At 39.9% G+C, this 22,873-nt stretch overlaps 1 protein-coding gene across 2 annotated transcripts in view; it reads left to right on the top strand.

Moving 5' to 3' along the window:
- COL22A1 (collagen type XXII alpha 1 chain) overlaps positions 1–22,873 on the top strand; it is a 257,920-nt gene that overhangs the window by 49,236 nt on the left and 185,811 nt on the right. The window contains exons 5-6 of one of the 2 annotated variants that reach the window (XM_087931748.1): positions 16,244–16,413; positions 20,772–21,338. In XM_087931748.1, coding sequence (XP_087787874.1) covers positions 16,326–16,413; positions 20,772–21,338 — 655 coding nt within the window. In that variant the 5' untranslated portion in view covers positions 16,244–16,325. Of the gene's footprint in view, positions 1–16,243; positions 16,414–20,342; positions 21,339–22,873 lie in introns of those variants that run through there. The other variant, XM_087931750.1, reaches the window with a different exon arrangement.

Here is a 22,873-nt window from a genome sequence, read left to right as displayed (position 1 = left end):
AATTTCATTTTAATGTGGGGTGGTGTGCTTGCTGTAAAAAAAAATGACAATAAAGTTCTCTCCTGTCTCCCTCTCCTTTTCCCCTCCCTTCTTCTCTCTCTTTTCCTCCCCCTCTTCTCTCTTCTTTCTTCTTCTCTTTCTTTCCCTCCCCCTCCCATCCCTTCCCTTCTCTTCCACCTCTCCCTCTCTCTTCGCACTCCTCTCCTCTTCTCCTATTGTCAGCCTATCCACATAAACCGAATAGAAAACAGGACTGGATGAGCTATTTCTTCTTCTTTTTTTGTTAGATTAACAGAATTGTCTGAAGGTATAAACTTTTCACAGCCACTTTCAACCTATCTGATCAATTAGGGTGGGTCCTTCCTAAGTTTCTTACTTTGACAGTTAAGCTTTTGAGAACAATCTCTTCTCTTAACTGATGGTTTCTAGGCAGTATCTCTTTCCCTTATCCCATCCACATATTCCATTACAACTATGCAATTTCTGGTCCTAATTAGCATTGTTAAATGGAGATTGCTTGTCTTTTAACAGAATTAGGAGAATAGAATTACGGAGTTGGAAGGGACCTTGGAGGTCTTCTAGTCCAACCTCCTGCCTAGGCAGGAAACCCCACATCACTTCAGACAAATGATTATCCAACATCTTTTTAAAAAACTTCCAGTATTGGAGCATTTACAACTTCTGGAGGCGAGTTGTTCCACTGATTAATTGTTCTAACTGTCAGGAAATTTCTCCTTAGTTCTAGGTTGCTTCTCTCCTTGATTAGTCTTTTTTAGTTTTAATTAGGCCTGCTAAAAATGACTAGCTCCTTAAAAATGATCCTGCCCCACTTCTGAAACATAAATGTTATGTTCTTCGTCATGGATCCGCAAACTTGGCAACTTTAAGACTTGTGGACTTCTACCCCCAGAATTCCACAGCTAGCATGGGAAATTGTGACAGACAGTCCACAAGTCTTAAGGTTTCCATGTTTAAAGAAGTGTGCTCTTGGTCCATGTGCTTCTACTCATGCTTTTTGCTTCAAATATAGTTTCCTTTCTATTTGTGATGTGAGGTCTCATTCATGTTTGGCTTTAGCAATAGCACTTAGACTTATGCACCACTTCATAGTGCTTTACGGTTCTCTCTAAGCAGTTCACAGAATCAATCTCTTGCCCCCTGGGTCAAATCTGGGTCCATCTTTTACTGACCACAGAAGGATGGAAGGTTGAATCAATCTTGAGCTGGTCAGGATCAAACTTCTGGCAGCGGGCAGAGTTAGCCTTCAATACTGCATTTTAACCATTGGGCCACCGTGGCTCTTAAGACATGGCATTATGGTCTCAGCTTGTTTTTGAGAACAGTACAGTACTATAATTTATAGTAACTGTAATATATCCCCTTTGGAACCTTTTCATTATTTTGCACATCTGGCTGATTGTGTTCTGTTAGCCCAAGAATCCGATGTCTTGTAGCACCTGAAACTGTCAATCAAATGTCCAAGCAACATCCTCTAATAACAGAGTTTAGGACTTCCTGCCTTCTCCTCCCATCTTCGGGCAAACATAGCTGCTGAATTACAGACCACATAATAACAAGTAGCCAACCACTTAATGGCAGATGCCAGAAAAAGAACAGCATCCTAAAATAGACATATTTTGTGTGAAAAGAAATAGCTGGTGGCCAGCTTGGATGGACAGCTGGAAGATTCATCTGATTTAAACATCTTGTTTAACAGCTTCTGTCTCCCTTCTTAACGTAACCATAATCTTTTCTTATCTTTTGCAGCAAAGGAGTTAAACTTTAAATGAAAGGCCTCTTCTGCTAAAGTTGGGATTTAAACTCCCACGTAGAAAGCAGACTAGGAAATAGTAAGACATTGCAAAGATAAAGGTGAAGTCTGGGAAACAAAGCAGAAGTCTAAAGCGGAAATGTCCTGACATCTGTTTTAGGAGAAATGTCAGGGTGGAGAGTAGAGTATACCTCTTTAAACTACAGCTTAAAGAGGGTGAGGTTTACACTAATTATACACAGTTATATTACTGATTGTTTCCCACATCTAAGTTGACTTCTTGTGCAGCATTCTGTTGAGTGACTGTAAAACTGATTTTTCCCCCCCTTACATACAAATAGGCATGTGTGACTTTCTCTTTCATTGCTAGAGACAAATCTTCCAGTGCAGTATAATAGAAATATTGAGGTTGCAAAATTTTTATCCTGCTGCAAATGTTTAAATGGACTTAAATTATTTACGAATGCTCTGGCCAATCAGCATTCATGAAGTGAAATGGTATAGGCTCTCCTGCTTCAGCAGGGGGCTGGACTAGAAGACCTCCATGGTCCCTTCCAGATTAGTCTATCCTATCCTATCCTATCCTATCCCATCCCATCCCACCCCACCTCACCCCACTCCACTCCACTCCACTCCACTTCACTCCACTCTATTATTGAAATCAACTATAGTACAACTAAGATCCTGATCTTTGCAAATAGGCCTAAGCTATATTCCTGGTGAATAAAAATTATTGAACGAATAAAATCTTTAAAATATTTGAACATGGTTTTCCGTAGCTCCACCAAATGCAGTGCACACCAATAGCAATAGCACTTAAACTTATATACAGCTTCGGGGACGGGGGGACGGGACCCCATGTCCCTGTGTCTAGTTGCCTTGGTATACAATGCCCTATAGTGCAGTCCCAAGGGAAGGAGGTGAAACAGTTTATTTCCAGGGTATGAGTGGTCTTTTTCAGCCTCCTCCTGTCCTTCACAACATAAAAGCCTTCTATGGAAGGCAGGCTGGTTGCAATTATTCTTTCTGTGGCCTTAACTTCCATCAGAGTCTTTACCTGTCTGTTTGGCTGCCATACCAAACCAGACATTTTCCAGATTATAATGAGACATACTTAAGTTCCCCCTATTCTTGATAGGTTGATTGTTATTTCTGGACTCAACGCAAAATGGTGAAACATTCATGGATGTAGGCTTTCCAGCACATTATCTTTTTAGCATTTCATTTAGTTGCCCCATCCAATGCATAAAATTTGAGGTAAGATAATGAAAGTTGATATAAAATATGTTTTTGATATAATGAATCTGAAATGACAAAATAGTCCACTGAAAACTGACAAGGTAGCTTATCAACCAAAGGTTATCCAAATAAGAACATCATCATTTGGACATGAAGAATAACAATGTTAAAATCAGCCTGAATTTCCTTAGCAGGAAATCTCAGAGTTTGGGAGCAGACATCTCTTAAGTTCTCACCCCACCAAAACTCAATAACAACAATCCTTTTTTCTAATTAGGTTGGCAGAGATTGGAGGTATTTAAATGTATCTTACTGAATATTTCCAGGAATGGTGTAGTTGTGGCACTAAACTTAACCCAGAAGACATGTACACATAAAACATATCCATAGATCTTCATCATTTGTTTGTTTGTTGGGTCCAGAAAAAAAAAAGTATATTTCATGGCTCCATAAGATAGTAGCTATGGTTATATTTCTGACTACATCCAAACATGAACCTCAAGACACAGAGATGCCTCCCTGAAAATAACTGAAAATCTGAGTCTTCATGAATAGTTTAACCTTATTCACGACAAACTGAATATCTATTAAGTGTTCCTTAATTTTTTTAAAAAATATTTGCATTTAGTATACCACGGGAGAAAATAATCTAATATATGTAGACAGATTATCCCAAGGGTCTTCAAACTTGGCAAGTTTAGGACTTGTGTACTTCAACTCCGAGAATTCCTGAACTAACATGACCGGAGGAGGAATTTTGGGAGTTGAAGACCACAAGTCTTAAAGCTGTCAAGTTTGAAGACCCCTCCCCTTAACTGAATACATTATTAGATCTTTTAATCTTTTTCTTCTAAACACTTTATTTTCCATCCGTGACAAAACATACATAGCATGTTTCTTATCAAATCATGCCTGATTTGCATTCTTGCTCACTCTACAAAAATAACTTTTTCCGTTTGTAACGCTTTTTGCTGCAGATTCACTCCTCTGTCTCATTTTTCCTCCCTTGTCTACAAATTCCAGACAGTGAGAAAAAGCTCACACTTTGATCAGTGATAAGCAGGGGAATTCCTGAGACACAGGAAAAAGTTTAAAGACCCATTTCTTCCACTTTGCCTCATCCTTCCAGACATTTCAGTTTCTCTTATTTATCTGTTTCGACTGTCTGTTTTTGTCTTTTTTTTTTTTTCTGGCCACCAACATGTAGGAAAGAGATATCACATTGCAGGCAAATTCCAGACTTTTGAAATTCTGTATTAGCACACATTTGTGGGCTGCCACAGTCAAGAAGGATTTAATTTATCGTATTGGAGATTACGTTGAGACTAATGAGCAAAATTTCCTTGGGTGTATATGTTCCGGACTAGCAGGCTTGAAAGCCTGCAAATTGGATTGGTCCGCTAGCAGCGGATCGTGATTGGTCGCCTCAGACTGATCCGATTGGCTAGTTAGCGGGCTGCCGCGGTTGGTCTAACCAAGCGCGGCAAACTCAAATCACCGTCATTGGCTGCCTAGCCGCAGCCAGCCCTATATAAGGGGCTGCTGCGACTGGGATATTTCGCTCAGATCTGAAGTCACTAATAAAGAGCTGTTGTTGCTATCTGAGTCTTGACTCCGTTCTTGGACCCATCCTCCCAGATTTAACAGTATATGAACTTACACTTTAGCAAAAACAAGGAAATTTTCACCCACCAAAAGCATGGGTATCTGTGGTAATGGTCAGTGGCCTGAAGTTGACACATTTGACCAGATGAAACAAGTTCCACCCACTTTTAATTTGTGTCACAGGCATTCTGTGGACCTCAAACGTGGGAAGATCTTTGATCATGTCTACTATTTTGAAACCAATGATTGTTACTGCAAATGCAGATACAAAAAAAAAACAAAAACACCCAAAACCCAAAAACAGCGAGGGTGTAATTTGGGTGTCAAGGAGCATACACGGAAAAGCCACATCAAATAATTAATTGTAAACGTGCCTTTGCGGGCCTCCTTGTCTCCTCTGCAAAAGATGGGCTTTAAAAGAAAATTAGGTGGTTATTTGAAAGGTTTAAGCTTGTCCTAAGGTTTTAGATCTCAACAAGTAGCAACGTTTAACCCGCTGTATCTGAATTCAAAAGCTAAGCTGGGTTGGGTGAGGTTAAGATTTGGGTGACAGCTCACAAGGAAATACCAATAATGGACTAGATCGGGGTCGCCAACCTTTCGGACCTCAGGGACCACTGAACTCATAAATTTAAATCCCTCAGACCAGTAATATGATTTTTTTTTAAAAAAAGGATAAATAGTATTTAGTGCAATATAAAAAAATGCAAATACTTTTTCTGCGGGCCACCAAATTTTTTTTGCGGGCTACTAGTTGTTGACCCCTGGATTGGATGATCTACAAGGTCCTTTCAACTCTGTTAATCTAAACATACTTTGTTCTATGTAAGAGAAACAGAAACTGTTTTTCCCCTAAACCAATTTAAGCTTAGGGGCTCCACCCTTCTTCCCCTGCCCCGTGTTCAAATGCCTATAAAAAGACATGACACATTAGTTCTTTTATTAACACAATTCCTGTACTGTACTAAAAAAGAAAAGGTTAGATTTCATTCCACAGAGCAAGAATAACTTCCCTCCAAAATATAAATAGCAGAAGGCAATTGGCTCTCTCTCCTTTTCTCTCTGTCTCTCTCTGTTGGTAAAATCTGTGTCCTCTGAACAAAACTCTTAGCAAGCATTTTTGGAAACAGATTTGGAGATTATTTTGGTACTCCTCAAAAATGCTCAGGCATGATCACAAATTCCATTTCTACTAGACTTTATTTTTGTTTTAAATCCTGTTTCATTTTAAAGATGATCCTGAAATTTATTTGGACTGCAATGTAGGATTTTCTATCACCCTCTCCTATTGTACAATTCAGGCAGGGGTGGGATTCAGCCGGTTCGGGTCGATTCGAGTAAACCGGATGTTAAATTTACATCTGGTTCATCGAACCAGTAGTTGAACTGACCGGCTGGCCCTGTCCATCCCATCCTGTCACTCCCACGTGGCCTGTTTTGGATGCAGGTAAGTTCAGGGTCTGCATGGAGACTCTGGGAGGGTGAAAGTAGAACCCCTTAGCATCAGATTGTTTTAATAATAATATACAAAATATTAATGCTCTGATGGCCATTTTGAAAAATCTTTTCTTAGTGAGCACCTAGAAGCCAAGAGGAATATACATGCCAAATTTCAAGTTTGTAGGCTTTCTGGTTCTTGAGATTATGTGATGATAAGTAAGTGGTATTTTGCTTTTATATATACTGCTCAAAAAAATAAAGGGAACACTTAAATAATACAATGTAACTCCAAGTCAGACACACTTCTGTGAAATCAAACTGTCCACTTAGGTAGCTGATTGATAATCAATTTCACATGCTGTTGTGCAAATGGAATAGGCAACAGGTGGAAAGCAGAGGCAGTTAGCAAGACATCTCCAATAAAGGAGTGGTTCTGCAGGTGGTGACCACAGACCACTTCTCAGTTCCTATGCTTTCTGGCTGCTAGTTTGGTCACTTTTGAATGCTGGTGGTGCTTTCACTCTAGTGGTAGCATGAGACAGAGTCTACAACCCACACAAGTGGCTCAGGTAGTGCAGCTCATCCAAGATAGCACATCAATGCAAGCTGTGGCAAGAAGGTTTGCTGTATCTGTCAGCGTAATGTCCAGAGCATGGAGGCGCTACCAGGAGACAGGCCAGTACATCAGGAGGTGTGGAGGAGGCTATAGGAGGGCAACAACCCAGCATCAGGACTGATACCTCCGCCTTTGTGCAAGGAGGGACAGGAGTCCTCCAAAATGACCTCCAGCGGGCCACAAATATGCATGTGGCTGCTCAAACAGTCAGAAACAGACTCCATGAGGGTGGTATGAGGGCCCAACGTCCACAGGTGGGGGTTTTGCTTACAGCCCAACACCGTGCAGGATGTTTGGCATTTGCCAGAGAACACCAAGATTGGCAAATTCGCCACTGGCACCCTATGCTCTTCACAGATGAAAGCAGGTTCACACTGAGCACATGTGACAGACGTGACAGGGTCTGGAGACGCCGTGGAGAACTTTCTGCTGCCTGCAACATCTTCCAGCATGACCGGTTTGGCAGTGGGTCAGTAATAATGTGGGGTGGCATTTTTTTAGGGGGCCGCACAGCCCTCCATGTGTTCGCCAGAGGTAGCCTGACTGCCATTAGGTACCAAGATGTGATCCTCAGACCCCTTGTGAGACCATTTGCTGGTGCGGTTGGTCCCGGGTTCCTCCTAATGCACGACAATGCTACACCTCTTGTGGCTGGAGTGTGTCAGCAGTTCGTGCAAGATGAAGGTATTGATGCTATGGACTAGCCCGCCTGTTCCCCAGACCTGAATCCAATTGAGCACATCTGGGACATCATGTCTCGCTCCATCCACCAATGCCACGTTGCACCACAGACTGTCTAGGAGTTGGGGGATGCTTTAGTCCAGGTGTGGGAGGAGATCCCTCAGGAGACCATCCACCCACCTCATCAGGAGCATGCCCAGGCATTGGAGGGAGGTCATACAGGCACATGGAGGCCACACATTTTGACTTGTTTTAAGGACATTACATCAAAGTTGGATCAGCCTGTAGTGTTTTTTTCCACTTTAATTTTGAGTGTAACTCCAAATCCAAACCTCCACGGGTTGCTAAATTTGATTTCCATTGATAATTTTTGTGTGATTTTGTTGTCAGCACATTCAACTATGTAATGAACAAAGTATTTAATAAGAATATTTCATTCATTCAGATCTAGGATGTCTTATTTTTGTGTTTCCTTTATTTTTTTGAGCAGCGTATATAGATTGATCATACATATATCTAAGTTAGATTGTATTCTTCAATTATTTAATTATTCTATATAACATGTTCAAAATCACTCTCATTAAAATTCTAAATTCCCTTTGTTATTAATTTACCTTATTTCTGTCCATAACCAGAGATTATCTTAAATAGTCTATGAAATCCACTCCTCGTTGTTAGATCTGCAGAAGGGTTTTCCTAACTGATCTGTCAGGTTCTCAGAGGAAGAAATAAGATCCCTCAGACAAACCTGCAGCCAGGAGACCTCACTTTGTTAACACTTGTCAGTGATGCCTATTTTGTAATTAAAAAGTTCCCACAGCAATGCAGGGGTTTAACCTCACATTCCTTCTGTCTCCTGTGCTTAAATTTCACCCCCTTTCAAATATGTGTAAATTTGAGGGAGAGAGGGAATTCTAATTGAAGCTGGGTTCAAACTGCTCCAGCAGATCTTAAGGAGAATTATTCATGAATGGAAAACGACTGTTTGGGAGTGGTGCCAGATCAGTACTGCCTGTTGAATTGAAACATGAGTCGCGCATAGGTGGTGATTTTAAGAAAAGGAGATTCCTTGCTTTGGAAAAAGGAATGAGGGCATCAATAACAGCACTGCTATTGTAATAAAATATGAATGAATAGCATTGCTGTGATTTTTTTATATAGCTTGTTATGTCCTTGATTATCAAAGTCAGGGATCTTTTTTTAAAATAGATTAAAAGAGTTGGAAGGATCATCTAGTCCAACCCCCACCCAAGCAGGAAATCTTACACCATTTCTGACAGATGGCAATCTAGTCTCTTCTTGAAAGCTTCCACTGATGAAGCTCCCACAACTTCTGAAGGCAGCTTCTGTTCCATTGGTTGATTGCTCTCACTGTCAGAAAAATTTCTCCTTATTTCCAGGTTCAATCTCTCCTCATTCAGTTTCCATCCATTATTCCTTGTCTGGCCTTCAGGTGCTTAGGAGAATAGCTTGACCCTTTCTTCCTCTCTGTGGCAGCTCCTCAAATATTGGAAGACTGCTATCGTGTCTCTCCTGGCCCTTCTCTTCACTAGACTAACCAAGCCCGGTTCCTGTAACTGTTCTTCATATGCTTTAATCTCCAGTCCCCTAATCATCCTGGAAGTGTTGGAAGAAATATCCATCTGGGTTCAGTTCCAAGTGGGAAGAAAGACATTGGAAACATGGAGACTGCTTGGAAGGATGGTTTAATGGTGAAGCAGAACCGCCAAGCATGTGTGATTCTGGGTACATGACTACATGGAGAGTGAAATATATTTATACCCTCTCTTGGGCTTTGAATTTGAGCTTCCTGTTCCTGTGCCAAGGGATCCTATTGGAACCAATCCTATTGCTTGCAGTCAGACTCCCCTGGGGCTAGGCAGTCACAGCTGAGGTTTTCTGTGTCTCAGACTTGGTTGAATCTTGCTGGGTAATGCAATGAAGGGCAATTTCCTATTGTGGCTGAATGGTTTTGCCCTGAAGAATAATCCCATCATCCTGGAGCTGAGGTCTTTTGTTTTATAGATAAGCTGGCACCAAGTACCTGCTGTGGGCAGGGAGCTGGCGTCTTTTGTTACGGCTTCCTTTCAGATTTTTATTTCTCTTTTAGGGGAACTATTCTGCCTTTCCAATATTTCCTAGGATATTTCATTTTTCTAGGAGAGGGGTGGGTGCTAACTTCTACTGCTTTTGAAGGCACAGAATGATGGGATTCACATTTTTTTTTTTACTACTGGTTCTGTGGACATGGCTTGGTGAGTGTGGTGTGACTTGGTGGGCATGGCAGGGGGAAGGATACTGTAAAATCTCCATTCCCTCCCCACTCCTGGGAGAAGGTTACTGCAAAATCCCATTCCCTCCCCACCCCACTAACCTGCTTTCCAGTTCTGTTCTCCTGTGCAAGGCAACAAAAGAAGACCCAGCTGATCAGCTGGGACTCAATGGGAGGCAGAGAATAGATTGGGGGGCGGGCAGTCAGAGGTGGTATTTGCTGGTTCTCCGAACTACCCAAAATTTCCACTACCAGTTCTCCAGAACTGGTTAGAACCTGCTGAATACCACCTCTGCACAGAAAGATTCGGGGAAAAAAAACATTTTATTTATTTATTTGTTTGCTTGTCAAACATGAACAAGATAAAAGGGACATTATTTGGATTGCAGAAGTGGATACACTGTCAGTTTGGAAAATGGGATGAAGATATACTCTATATTCTTCTGATGTCATTACATGATAAAATCATTCTACTGCTGGTATCAGGCGCTTTTCTTCCTCCCTGCTGGTGGTTGTTTATGATGTAATTTTTAAAGAGGAAAAAAAAAAGAACACTATTTTACAAGGGCCACAAGTTAGAATCCTGAAAATATGGCTGAACTGATTATATGCCAGAGAATTCCATCAGTATTTAGCCACAGACTCCATGTCTCTGTTTCCAGTGGGCAAAAATATATTTTCAAAGTCTCAGCTGGTCCTTGTTCAGGAATGTCCAAACTTCGTCTCTGTCAGGAACCATGAATAGCTTCTTTTAAGAGCAAGAGATCAATATGGGTGAGAATTCTATTCTAAACATAGTATTTGGAACAAGGAATTGTACTCAACAACTGCAAAAGATGTTAAGCTTAAATTCCATGTTTATTAAAGGGTTTTTTTGGTAGTAATTTTATGGAAGTTTATAATGACAGTGGTATAAACTAATACAAACTGAAAAAGATAGAAGACAAAAAGAAAGAGTAAGACGTACAGAAAAGAAAAAAAACACACAGAAAAGGAAAAAAGTAAGAATAAAAAAATCTTTCTTCCCCCTTCCCACCTTCATTCCGTAGTTAATTTATAATAGATACAGAAACAGATTAACAGAGTTGGAAGGGACCTTGTGGGTCATCTAGTCCAACCTCTCTCCACCCAAGCAGGAGACCCTACACTATTTTGACAGATGGCGGTTCTGTCTCTTCTTGAAAGCTTCTAGTGATGAAGCTTCTACAACTTCCGAAGGCAACTTCTGTTCCATTCGTTGATTGCTCTCACTGTCAGAAAATGTCTCCTTACTTCTAGGTGAATCTCTCCTTGATCAGTTTCCATCCATTATTCCTTGTCTGGCCTTTGGATGCCTTGGAAAATAGATTGACCCCCTCCTTTCTTTGGCACCACCTCAAATATTGGAAGACTGCTATCATGTCTCCCCTGGTCCTTCTCTTCACTAGACTAGCCATGCTCAGTTCCTGCAACCGTTCATCATACGTTTTAGCCTCCAGTCCCCTAATCATCCTGGTTGCTCTTCTCTGCATTCTTTCTAGAGTCTCAACATATTTTTTATTGTGTGGTGAGCAAAACTGGATGCAGTATTCTAGGTGTGGTCTTACTAAGGCTTTATAGAGTGGTAGATCTCAAGACCTTTTTGAGATATCATCCAGAAAATGCTTTACATATGCTACTGTCTTTCACTTCATTGAACAGTCCAAATGCCAATTTACATTGTGCGTATCAAAAGTTGAATCTCAGCAAACTGGGATCAGATCTAGCACTTGGTTTACCCAGGACATCAAGCCATGGTTTCATTTTGCCAGGGTTTATAGAAATAATCCCTACTGCTTAAACCACACATTGTATTATTCTAGAATATTGGTTTACCACTGCAACAGATAGATATAACCTAGGCCTCGATAATAAGCCAAATTGAAACACAAATGTATTTAATCTAGACTCCTTTAAAAATTTGGCTTTATAGCTTTTCCCCAAAAAAGGTAATTGTAACAAACCGGGAATGGACATAATTTAAAACCCTGCCAAACTCTTTTCAAGAGCTCCCTTCAAAAGATACTTCAGATAAATTCAGTCATGTTCAACCTCTGGTCCTTCCAGCCAGATCCTGAGCTCTTCTCACAGTGATGTGTTTTAAGATTGTCTGGCTGTCGTTGTGGAAGAATTAGACGGCTCTAGGCCATTCCCAGGAAATATCTGACAGTAGGATTCCTACTGGTGGTGGGATTCAAAGTTGTTGTTTTTTTACTATCGATTCTGTGGGGGTTGCTTAGTTGGCATGGTGTGTCTACTGCAAAATCTCCATTCCCTCCCCACCCCACTAACCTGCTTTCCAGCTCTGTTCTCCTATGCAGGGCAACAAAAGAAGACCTCATCAAATTAATTCAAATGCCAATTAATGAATTATAGGAAATCTGATTGTATTATTAACGACAGTAAGATGCTTAGCCAGGAGACAGTGGAATGGCAAAATCCTCTTTTAAGATATTGAATGTACTAGCTGGAAAAGTGAAGTGTATAATAGGCCAGAATACAGTGAGAGATGATTGGTTGGCTGGATCTTGCATGAGGCAATCTGCGCTTATGATTGTTTGTCGTAACTATAAAGAGGGAGTTTCCCTTTTCCCCCACCCTTTTCTTCTTTGTGATCTGTATACTGTTTGATTTACCTCACGATGTTCCTGACTATCTGTCTGATTTACCTCAGGATGCTCCTGACTATCTTGTCTGCTATAAATTGAAATATTAAATAGATTTATTTATCAATAAAGGAGAATATTTGTAGCACAGGGTTGAACTGAGTATAAACTGACAGCAAACAGCACTCCTGCTTGCACTGATGATGTTACCTAGTTAGGGTAATGGAATGTCTGCAAGAAAATAAGCAAGCTCAGAGAGCACCAAAGACCCCTCATATTTATTTATATAAAACTACAAGCTTGTGTCAGTCTCTCCCACTTCATTTGGACAGCTGCTGCACAGTTTCTTGACATCCTCTATCAGTTTAAGTGTTATCTGCATCTGATGCTACATCTTATGAAAAGTGTTTCCTTTTAATAATCTTGGTTCGTCACCCAAAATGATTCCTGATTTCTTTAAGCTAGATGCAATATTTCTCCCATAAGAGAAAGAATTGGGCATCCAGCTTGTTAAATCATTTTAAATGAACAGCACTGGTATTTTTCAAAACATTTAACACTAGGATTTGCTGAACTGGATCACATTACTATTTTTTGTGTGTCTGTTCTTTTCTGCAAAAAGCTTCAATAGCATCTAACGGTGTTGCTGGGACACCTACTGGACATTGGTTAAAATATACAGCCTGGCACAAAACTGAGTTTTTAAAACCAGCTGTAGCAAATGCTGGAGGGTTTCCAGATTCTGAAGAAGATTTTAGAATTTGATCTTGAAAGGGGAATATGTTGCAACTTCATGCAAGATATATTCATAGGAAGGATATTGAAGAGAGGCGCAAAAAAAAAAAATCACCACTTTATTTATTATTAAACAAACCATGACATCTTACAACATTAAAAATCTACAATATAAAATTGTAATCTCTCTCTCTCTCAAAAAAAAAAAAAAATAGCATACATTTTAGTATGTTTCCTGAAATGTCAATCAAGATTGTAATTGAATGGGTGTTGAAATGCAACACCTATGGCAGATTCCACTTTTAAATTTATATCAAAATTCGATGATAGCCCAATTAGATTTAATCCTTGATATAAAAATGCAGCAACGTGAAATGATAAATAGTGTAACCTATTTAACCCAAAAATAACAAATAAAATAAGGGTTGCTGTTTTTCAATGAGTTTTGTTTAAAAAATAGGTCTATATGCACCATCTAATTAATTGAGCACAACTGCCCTGTAGTTATTCCTTCTAGTATCTCCTCCTTTTCGTGCTTATGTTTGAGCTTAACAAAGGTGCAGCTAGTTTAAGAGCCACAATTTATGTGCTACCTCTCCCAGATGATGTAGAAACTTGAAAAAGGACTGGCTGCTTTACAGAATAGCAGAGACATTCTTGGTTCATATTCATGTAACATCTGAAGTGCTTCTTGCAAGTTATTTCCGAAAATAATATATATGTAGAAACCCAACATAGTAAGACATTTCCTGCCAGATGTGCTACCTGCACTGAGGCTAGGAATAGCTCATTTCTCTCTTTACTGACACTTCTATTGTATAAATATTCTCATTGCTTTGGCACCACTTTGATCCCTAATAGAAGCTGCCATTAAAAAAAAATGTGATTCTTCACTCACTTTCCTATCAAGAGATGGACAAACCTGTATTTGAAAATCCTTTAAAGATGTAGCTGTAAAAAACCACAGACATACAAACAGGAGCATAAATTTGGTATCCATCCAACTTGAATAGGCAAGGATTTCTGTGGGATCCTTGAAATTCTTTGAACTTGGTTGTTTTCTTGCATATAACAGAATAACAGAGTTGGAAGGGATTTCGGAGGTTTTCTAGCTCAACTTCCTGCTCAGGCAGAAACCTTATACTATTTCAGACAAATGGTTGCACAATATCTTCTTTAAAATGTCTAGTTGGAGCATTTACAACTTCTGGAGGCAAGTTGTTCTGTGGATTAATTGTTCCAATTGTCAGGAAATTTCTTCTCAGTTCCAAGTTGCTTGCTTTTCTCCTTGATTAGTTTCCATCCATTGCTTCTTGTCCTGCCGTCAGGTGCTTTGGAGAATAGCTTGACTCCCTCTTCTTTGGGGCAGCCCCTGAGATATTGGAACATTGCTATCATGTCACTCCTAGTCCTACTTTTCATTAGACTAGACATACCCTATTCCAGCAACTGTTCATATGTTTTAGTCTCTAGTCCCCTAATAATCTTTGTTGCTCTTTTCTGCACTCTTTTTAGAGTCTCAACATCGTTTTTACATCATGGTGATCACAACTGGATGCAGAATTACAAGTGTGGTCTTACCAAGGCATTATAAAATGATATTAAACAGATATTGATTTTATCCCTATGTTAATATAGCTTAGAACTGTGTTAGGTAATGTCATCAGTGGTAGGTAGGAAGATTTTTCCCTACTACTATAGAGAGCACCAACATGAAGACACTAATGAGACCTTCCTCGTGTTCCCTGTAATTAGTATCTCTGATAACAGAGGATGGAGTGAAGAACTTCTCCACAAAACTCTACCAACCAAACATGTTGCTATAGAAGAAAGTGATCCCACGCTGATTCCCAGCAATTCTGGATTTTATATGTTACAAACACCCACTGTTGCATTTCCCATCTTACTTTTTATCTATGGCAATCCTTTGTATGCAAATGTATCTATTTATAAATAGGCAAATCTATACATTCATTTATGTATAGATTTGCCTATTTATAGTTGTTTTTCCTGGGGAAAAACAACAACACTATTTTGTTTTTTGTTTTTAAAAAGTCAAGGATGTCCTAGCTATGCTCAAAGAAACAAGGGAATTGCTACTGCAGTCTACTTGAAATGTTTCTGCCAATTCTATAGAAGAGCTACTGTAAATAGGCCCAAGTCTCCACAGAAGAAGACAGAAAAGCCCTGAGGATAATTTCCAATCTTCTGTCCTCAACAGTCTTCTGTTCTTTTCCATTAATCTTCTCTTTGTGGTCCTTCAACAAAGACCTTTTAATCTCTTCTTTCAAAACCAGTAACTCTGCAGTTGCCATGTCTGTACATGAAGTCCAACCACGTCTGTTGGGAAGGATTGACAATATTTCCTTTCTTCATAATCTCACTTTTGGGGGGTGATTATCAAGGAATAAGGTATCCCGTGATAAAGCTACACAGCTGAAAATTGTTTCATGTACAAATGCTTTTTGTGTGAAGTTCACCTTTGTTGTTCAGCCGCTAAGTCATATCTGACTCTGCAGTTTGCTCAAATTCATCAGTGACACTGTCTAACCATCTCATCCTCTGCCATCCCTTTCTCCTTTGGCCTTCCATCTTTTCCAACACCAGAGTCTTTTCCAAGAAGTCCTCTCTTCTCATTTAGTGGCCAAAGTATTTGAGCTTCAGCTTGGGTATCTGAAGTTCACTTTTTAGCTATATTTGTATTAGAAACAAGAGGTAGCTAAGACCCTCTCAAGATAAGTCATGAGACTAAATTCAAGAGAGAGCAGGAGTAGTTTTTATTTCTTGGAATATGAATATTTCACCTCTTGAAAAGCAAAGTTAATGAAATCTATATATAAAAGCGAAATACCCCTCATGCATCATCACAAAGTTTCCAGAACCATAAAGCCTACAAACTTGAAATTTGGTGCGTATGTTTCTCTTGGCTTCTAGGTGCTCACTAAGAAAGGATTTTTCAAAATGACCATCACAGCATTAGCATTTCCTATATTATTATTAACACGCTCTGATGCTAAGGAGTTCTACTCCCCCTCCCCACCTGAAAAGAAATCTGTTCCAAATGCAAAACACAAGCAGAGGAGAGGAGTTTCCGTTTCAGAGCAAACAGAAACCAAGGAAAATAATGTCCATTTGGACATTCATATCTGAGATTCTCCCTATCTTTTTGGTAATACCCTTTTAAGTGGTGATTTCTTTTCTGAAGAATTTTGTTACATTATTCTCATGTCTCTCTCTCTTTTAAAATCTCCTTTTCTCAGGCATGGATTTGTAGAAGAATTCCGTATACTAAAGGGGAGAATTAAAAAAAAAAGTTGTGTTATCTCTGGGAAGTGAGAAGAGATGCCTCTTATAGGAAGATACCTGATCACTTCTATCTTGACGCTACTTCTTCTCTGGGGTGGAGAGAAGATTAAAGCTCACAGGGCAGGTAAGTGCAGGTATTGGTTGCAAGAAATGTTCATTTAAGAGGGGCTTTACTTGGGACCTTATTAAAAAGTTCTGAAAATTACAGTAGGCAATACAATTCATTCACCACTTGAGATTATTTTACATGTAGAGATAGTCCTCAACTTAACAGCAATTCATTTGAGACTGTTCGAAGTTACAATAGCATTGAAAAAAGTGATTTATATGTCAGCGTTCCAGAAAACCTCCACTCTAACAAGTAACTCCGAGATGGACATCTTCTCAAAAGTTCTGTTTTATTTGGATAGTAAACTGGCACATCTGGGGAATCCTGAATCTGAAAGTTCCGGCCTTCCTTGCAATAAGTAAAAACTACAAATTCACCCCCTGCACACCTCATTGCATCACATGGCCCAATCACCATCTGTCCCAACTTGAGATGTCCCCTCACCCAGGTGCAGAAATCACATGACCTTGATTTAGAAGAAGAATACTATTATATCTAACCACATACACTCCAAGAAATTCCCTCCTCCCATTTTCCCAGGGTCAAGAATGTAGAAGTGTGGAAGCGTCTGGTGTCAATATGGCTTCCAAAGCTGACATTATGAGCATTTTTCACACTTAATGACCTTTGCAGCATCTCTGTGGTCATATGATCAAAATTTGAACGCTTGGCAACTGTTTCGTATTTATGACAGTTGCAGTGTCAAGGAGTCATGCGATCACCAGTGGTGGGATTCATTTTGTTTTACTACTAGTTCTGTGGTCGTGGCTTGGTGGGCATGGCAGGGGAAGGATACTGTAAAATCTCCAGCCGCAAGTGGTATTTGCTGGTTCTCCGAAGTATTCAAAATTTCCACTACCCGTTCTCCAGAACTGATCAGAACCTCCTGAATACCACCTCTGAGGATCACCCTTTGAGACCTTCAGACAAGCAAAGTCAATGGGGCAGCCAGATTCACTTAACAATCATGTTACTAATTAAACAAGTGCAGTGATTGACAACATCTGTGGCAAGAAAAGTGTCAACATGAGGCAGAACTCACTGAACAACTGTCTCACTGAACAAAAGAAATGTTGGTTGGTCAATTGTGGCTGTAAATCAAGGACTGTCTGTATGGCCTCAGCGTTATGTATTGCTCTAGACCAAGGAAGATATACTCTGCTTAGACATGCCAGCTGGAAACATTGAAGAAGCATTTGCTGTTTTTTTTTTTTTTTTCATAAATTAATTTCAATTCATTTTTCATAAATTCCATTTATGGGAGCAAAGTAAAACAGTGTCTCTGCCACTTAAAAATGGAGAATAGCTTCCCACTTCAATGGGCCACTTTTGTTGGATACAGAACCCACATTAGGTATCTGATATTAGCACTGTTGAGAAAATCCAGAAATATTTCACAAGAAGAGTTCTCCACTCTTCTACTCATTGCAGAATACCTTATGCCACCAGACTTGAAATTCTAGACCTAGAAAACCTAGAACTACGCCGCCTTCGGTCTGATCTAAATATAGTATATAAAATCATACATTGCAATGTCCTACCTGTCAATGAATACTTCAGCTTCAACCATAACAACACAAGAGTACACAATCGATACAAACTCAAGGTTAACCACACCAAACTTGATTGCAGGAAATACGACTTCAGCAACAGAGTGGCCAATGTCTGGAATACTCTCCCTGACTCTGTGGTTTCTTCCCCAAACCCCAAAAACTTTAACCTTAGACTGTCTACTATTGATCTCACCCCTTTCCTAAGAGGTCTGTATGGGGCGTGCATAAGCGCACCAATGTGCCTACCATCCCTGTCCTATTGTTTCTTTTTTATTTTTCTTATATGTATCCATTTCCTGTATTCATAACTATGTTTATACTTATACCTATTATCTTGTAAGCGATTGACAAATCAAATAAATAAACAAAAGATAGAATACAAAGTGCCAGAGCGGGAAGGGACCTTGGAGGTTTTCCAGCCCCATACTGCTCAATGAGGCCTCTTTATTAAATCATTCTAAAATACCGATGCTTGAAACAAACAAATATTCAACTTAGTTGATGGATTACATTTGGCACATCTGATTCTTTCAGTGATTCCATTCAAAGGGTTGCTTTGAAAGAATGATTGGGTTAAATTGTTTTCGGACCCATTTTGCAGGTTGCAAAATTCTTCTAGGTCTTGCTCAAAGTGAGAGCTTCATCAAGGACTTTCATGTGAATATCCTAGGTGAACTCCACTGAACATGACAAGACTTGCTTAAGAAGTATGCATGCAAATACTATTGTAGCTCTCACGTAAAAGCTACACAACCCTGCAATTGTTGAAGCATTTTTTGTAATCAATAAAATTGTTCATTTTAATCTTGGAGCTAAATTATTGATTCATATAAAGGTGAAGGATATGTCCAATCTCAATCTTCACTAGCTAGACTTCAAATGTGACAGACATTTATCCTGCTGTTTATTTATTTAAATGGGCTGCCAGACTTCGGGCAGTAGAAAAAAAGGACAAATAAAACAGAATAATACAAAAGACCCTATAAAAGAGATGTCCAGAAAAAGAACATCCAGCGATAAAGGTAGTCTCAACTTATAGATAGAATTCTTTATTGGCCAAGTGTGATTGGACACACAAGGAATTTGTCTTGGTGCAAATACCCTCAGTGTACATAAAATAAAAGATACATTCATCAAGAGTCAAGAATCATAAAGTACAACAATGATAGTCATAGGGCACAATAAGCAATCAAATCATACTAGGAAACAATCAATATAAATCGTAAGGATACAAGCGACAGAGTTACAGACATACAGTCACAAGTGGGAGGGGATGGGTGGTAAGGATAATTATGATCATAATTAAGCCAAAAATGTCCACCGCTAAGCAATATAATTATTAAGTGAATTTTGCCCAATTGTACAATCTTTTTTTTGCCACAGTTGTTCAGTGAATCACTCAGTTGTTAAGTTAACACAATAGTTGTTCAGTCAATCTGACTTCCCCATTGCCTTTGCTTGTCAGAAGGTCACAAAAAGTGATCTCATGACCTTAGGACATCATAAATATGAGCCAGCTGCCAAGCATCCAAATTTTGATCATACGGCCATGGGGAAGCTACATCAGTTGTAAATGTGAAAAATGGTCATAGGTCACTGTTTTCCATGCTGTTGTGAGTTCGAATGGTCACTAAGCAGAGGGTTGTAAATTGAGGATTACCTATGCTTCAAAAGCAACTTCCATACCAGAGTCCACCAACTAGTCTAGAAGACCTAGAAGAACCATGTTTTAAAGTCCCAAAGGTGCTGTTTTTCAAGAGGGAACTGGATTTTCTGGTTTTTCTTTGAAGGCATTTAGCTTCTCATCCAAGAAGCTTCTTCAGCTCTGTTTTAAAGGTTTGCTTAAATAGGGTCAGGATAAGGACCATGGAATTGTATGGGGAGATACTGATCCAGAAGCTAGACACTATGACAGAAAACACCTGCTTTCTGGACCTTATATATGGGGTTCAAAACATTCAGACTTTGCCAGATTGTGTGGATGAACAAAAGCTGTGGAAGACAGATGCCACGGTGCCTCCATTCCAGTAGAAATGGAATTCACACCCAGCTTAATTTATGATCTATTTCTTGAAATATGTGCTTCCGAGCACATCATTTGTAAACCTGTATTTAGCTACTATATATTGAGCATACACACAGACAGAGAGAGATGCTTCCTGCTCCAATAAGATAACGATTCTGAATATTTTGCACCCAGTGAGTCACCCACATGTCAGGTTTTGTTTTGAATCTTGCTCCGTTAAACCTTCTGACTGGTGTTAAATAGTTCTCCAGACTAATGATTAATAAAATCTAACAGCCCTGGTTAAGAGAGAATGTGTAGAAATGTAGAAACAGCGTGACTGGGTGGAAGGCAGATAATCTGATATACCCAGGCATTTTCAGCTTGTGGCATTAAAGGGGAAAGGAAGGCGGGAGAACAGAGCACACTCTGTTGGGAGTTACTTTCTTTTTTTTCTTTTTTTTTAAAGTTGTCTCATAGACATGCAAACAGAGTAGACAAAAGGGGCTGAGCCAAGACAGCAGCCGCCAGGGAGAGAGAGAGAAAGGTGGGGAAGAGAAAGTTTGCAAACTGCAGCAAAAAGCTGGATTCGGAACTAGTTTTAGACACCGCCATTAAGGCAGAACCTCCAAGAAAATACTTAGCAGAAGGTCTGCCAGGTGAAACATGTTCAATGCTTTGGACAAACAGAGAGCTGCTGAGTCATTTCTTCAGGTAGACTTTGCTATGTTGGAGAGACATGTCTATGAATGTTGCCCTTCTCCTGGCTGCCTTTCTCTCCCGCGTCTCAGGAGCCTCTCGTATTTCCCTCTCAGGTTGTAAGAACGTTCACTATGATCTGATCTTCCTGCTGGACACGTCCTCCAGTGTGGGCAAAGAAGATTTTGAGAAGGTCCGCCAATGGATAGCCCACCTAGTGGACACGTTTGAGATTGGACCAGACAGAACTCGTGTTGGGGTCGTCCAGTACAGCGATCAGCCAACAACTGAGTTTGACCTTGGAAGTTATGGGACTCAGCAAGAGATCAAAGAAGCTGCAAAGAGCATCAAGTACTATGGAGGGAATACGAACACTGGAGATGCCCTGCGGTACATCAATAGTTATAGCTTTTCCGTACAGGCCGGCGGGAGGCCAAATGATAACGCCATCAAGAAAGTTGCGATCCTCCTGACTGATGGCAGGAGCCAGGATTACGTCTTGAGTCCTGCCTCGGCAGCGCATAAGGCTGGCATCCGGATTTTTGCAGTGGGTGTTGGGGATGCCCTCAAAGAGGAACTGGATGAAATTGCTTCTGAGCCAAAATCGGCCCACGTCTTCCATGTCTCTGATTACAATGCTATTGATAAGATACGGGAGGAGCTGAGAAGAAGGCTTTGCGAGAGTAAGTAAATAAGCCACGGACCAAGAAATTGTGGAAGGCGCATAAGAGTTGTGGTGGTGCAGTGGTTAGAGTGCAGTACTGCAGGCTACTTCTGCTGACTGCCGGCTGACTGCAATTTGGACAGTTCAAATCTCACCAGGCTCAAGGTTGACTCAGCCTTCCATCCTTCCAAGGTTGGTAAAATGAGGAGCCGGATTGTTGGGGGCAAGAGGCTGACTCTGTAAACCGCTTAAAGAGGGCTGTAAAAGTACTGTGAAGCAGTATATAAGTCTAAGTGCTAGTGCTATTGCTATTGTCCATCAAAGGAGTGCTAGGAAAATATATAAAAAAATTCCTTTCAGATTCCTATTGCAGATAGTCTGAAGGCATGCATTTCTATGCTGCTGTGTGTCAGAGCTGGAATTTGATGCCAAAAAATTGTTGGGGACAATATCCATCCTTCTGAGGTGGTTAAAATGAGGACCCAGATTATTGGGGACGATATGCTGACTCTGTAAACTGCTTAGAGAGTACTGTAAAACCCTGTATATAAGTCGAAGTTCTATTGCTATTGGTTGATTTAAAGAAGAACAAGCCTTTGAATTTTAAGTCTCTCTAAGTGTGGAAAAAGGACCGTGTTCTCAAATGCCTCACCAGTAAAACTAGACCACCCATTAGTAAATGTATTGCAAAATCCATGCCTTGTTTTTTTATGTAGCCATTTCAAATGTTTCCCTTCTGCAGGGAAGCAAACAGAAGTGTTGTCTATGGAGAGTATCAATCAACCAGGTCATGGTTGTCCCCAAAGTGATTTTTCCAAAAGGCAACTGGATTTTCTTTTCTTTTTCCTTTGAAAACATTTTGTTTCTCATCCAAGAAGCTTCTTCAGTTCTGACTTCAGTTAGAACTGAAGAAACTTCTTGGATGGGAAGTGAAACATTTTCAAAAAGAAAAAAAAAACCTCAAGAAAATCCAGTTGCCTTTTGGGAAGTGCACCTTTGGGACAAACTGAAGTGGTTTGCATCAAAATTTAGAGAGAAATGTGCCATGTGTCATTATGGATACTTCTGGACATTCTTCACTGCAGAGAGCCCAGCTTGGCTTTCTTCCCCGTCCTTTTGGATTTCATCAGGATAAAGTTTGAAAAAAATCTTTTTTTCAAGGGACTGGCCAAAATATTGGCTAGATTTAGTGCTTGAGGGAAAGTTGGCTGCAGGATAATCTTCATGAGTGTTCAGTTTGAATGTTATCCGTTGATCATATTATGGGAAACATTATAATTTGTATTTTTTTTTCCTTTAGAAAGGAATAAGCACTGACATGACAGAGTAACAATTGAACAATAATACAAGTAGGTTCTTATAGTGAGTTTGCTCAGATCTGGGGTAAAGTACGCATGAAGTTAGAAGCTTGGAAAGGAGATTTGAAGATGAGATTTTTGGTGCTACATTTAGAAGAGCCAATAAGATCTACCGGGCTTTACACCATTCATGAGTGTCTATCAGCTTATAGTTACAAAGTCAGCATGGTAGCTGCAATGATATGATATATCCACT

This window comes from Pseudonaja textilis, chromosome 3, assembly GCF_049901715.1.
Source record: "Pseudonaja textilis isolate UNSWEBS1 chromosome 3, rPseTex1.2, whole genome shotgun sequence".
NCBI classification, from domain to species: domain Eukaryota; kingdom Metazoa; phylum Chordata; class Lepidosauria; order Squamata; family Elapidae; genus Pseudonaja; species Pseudonaja textilis.
Note: the sequence above shows the minus strand (reverse complement) of the source record. Positions and strands in the feature narration are given on the sequence as shown.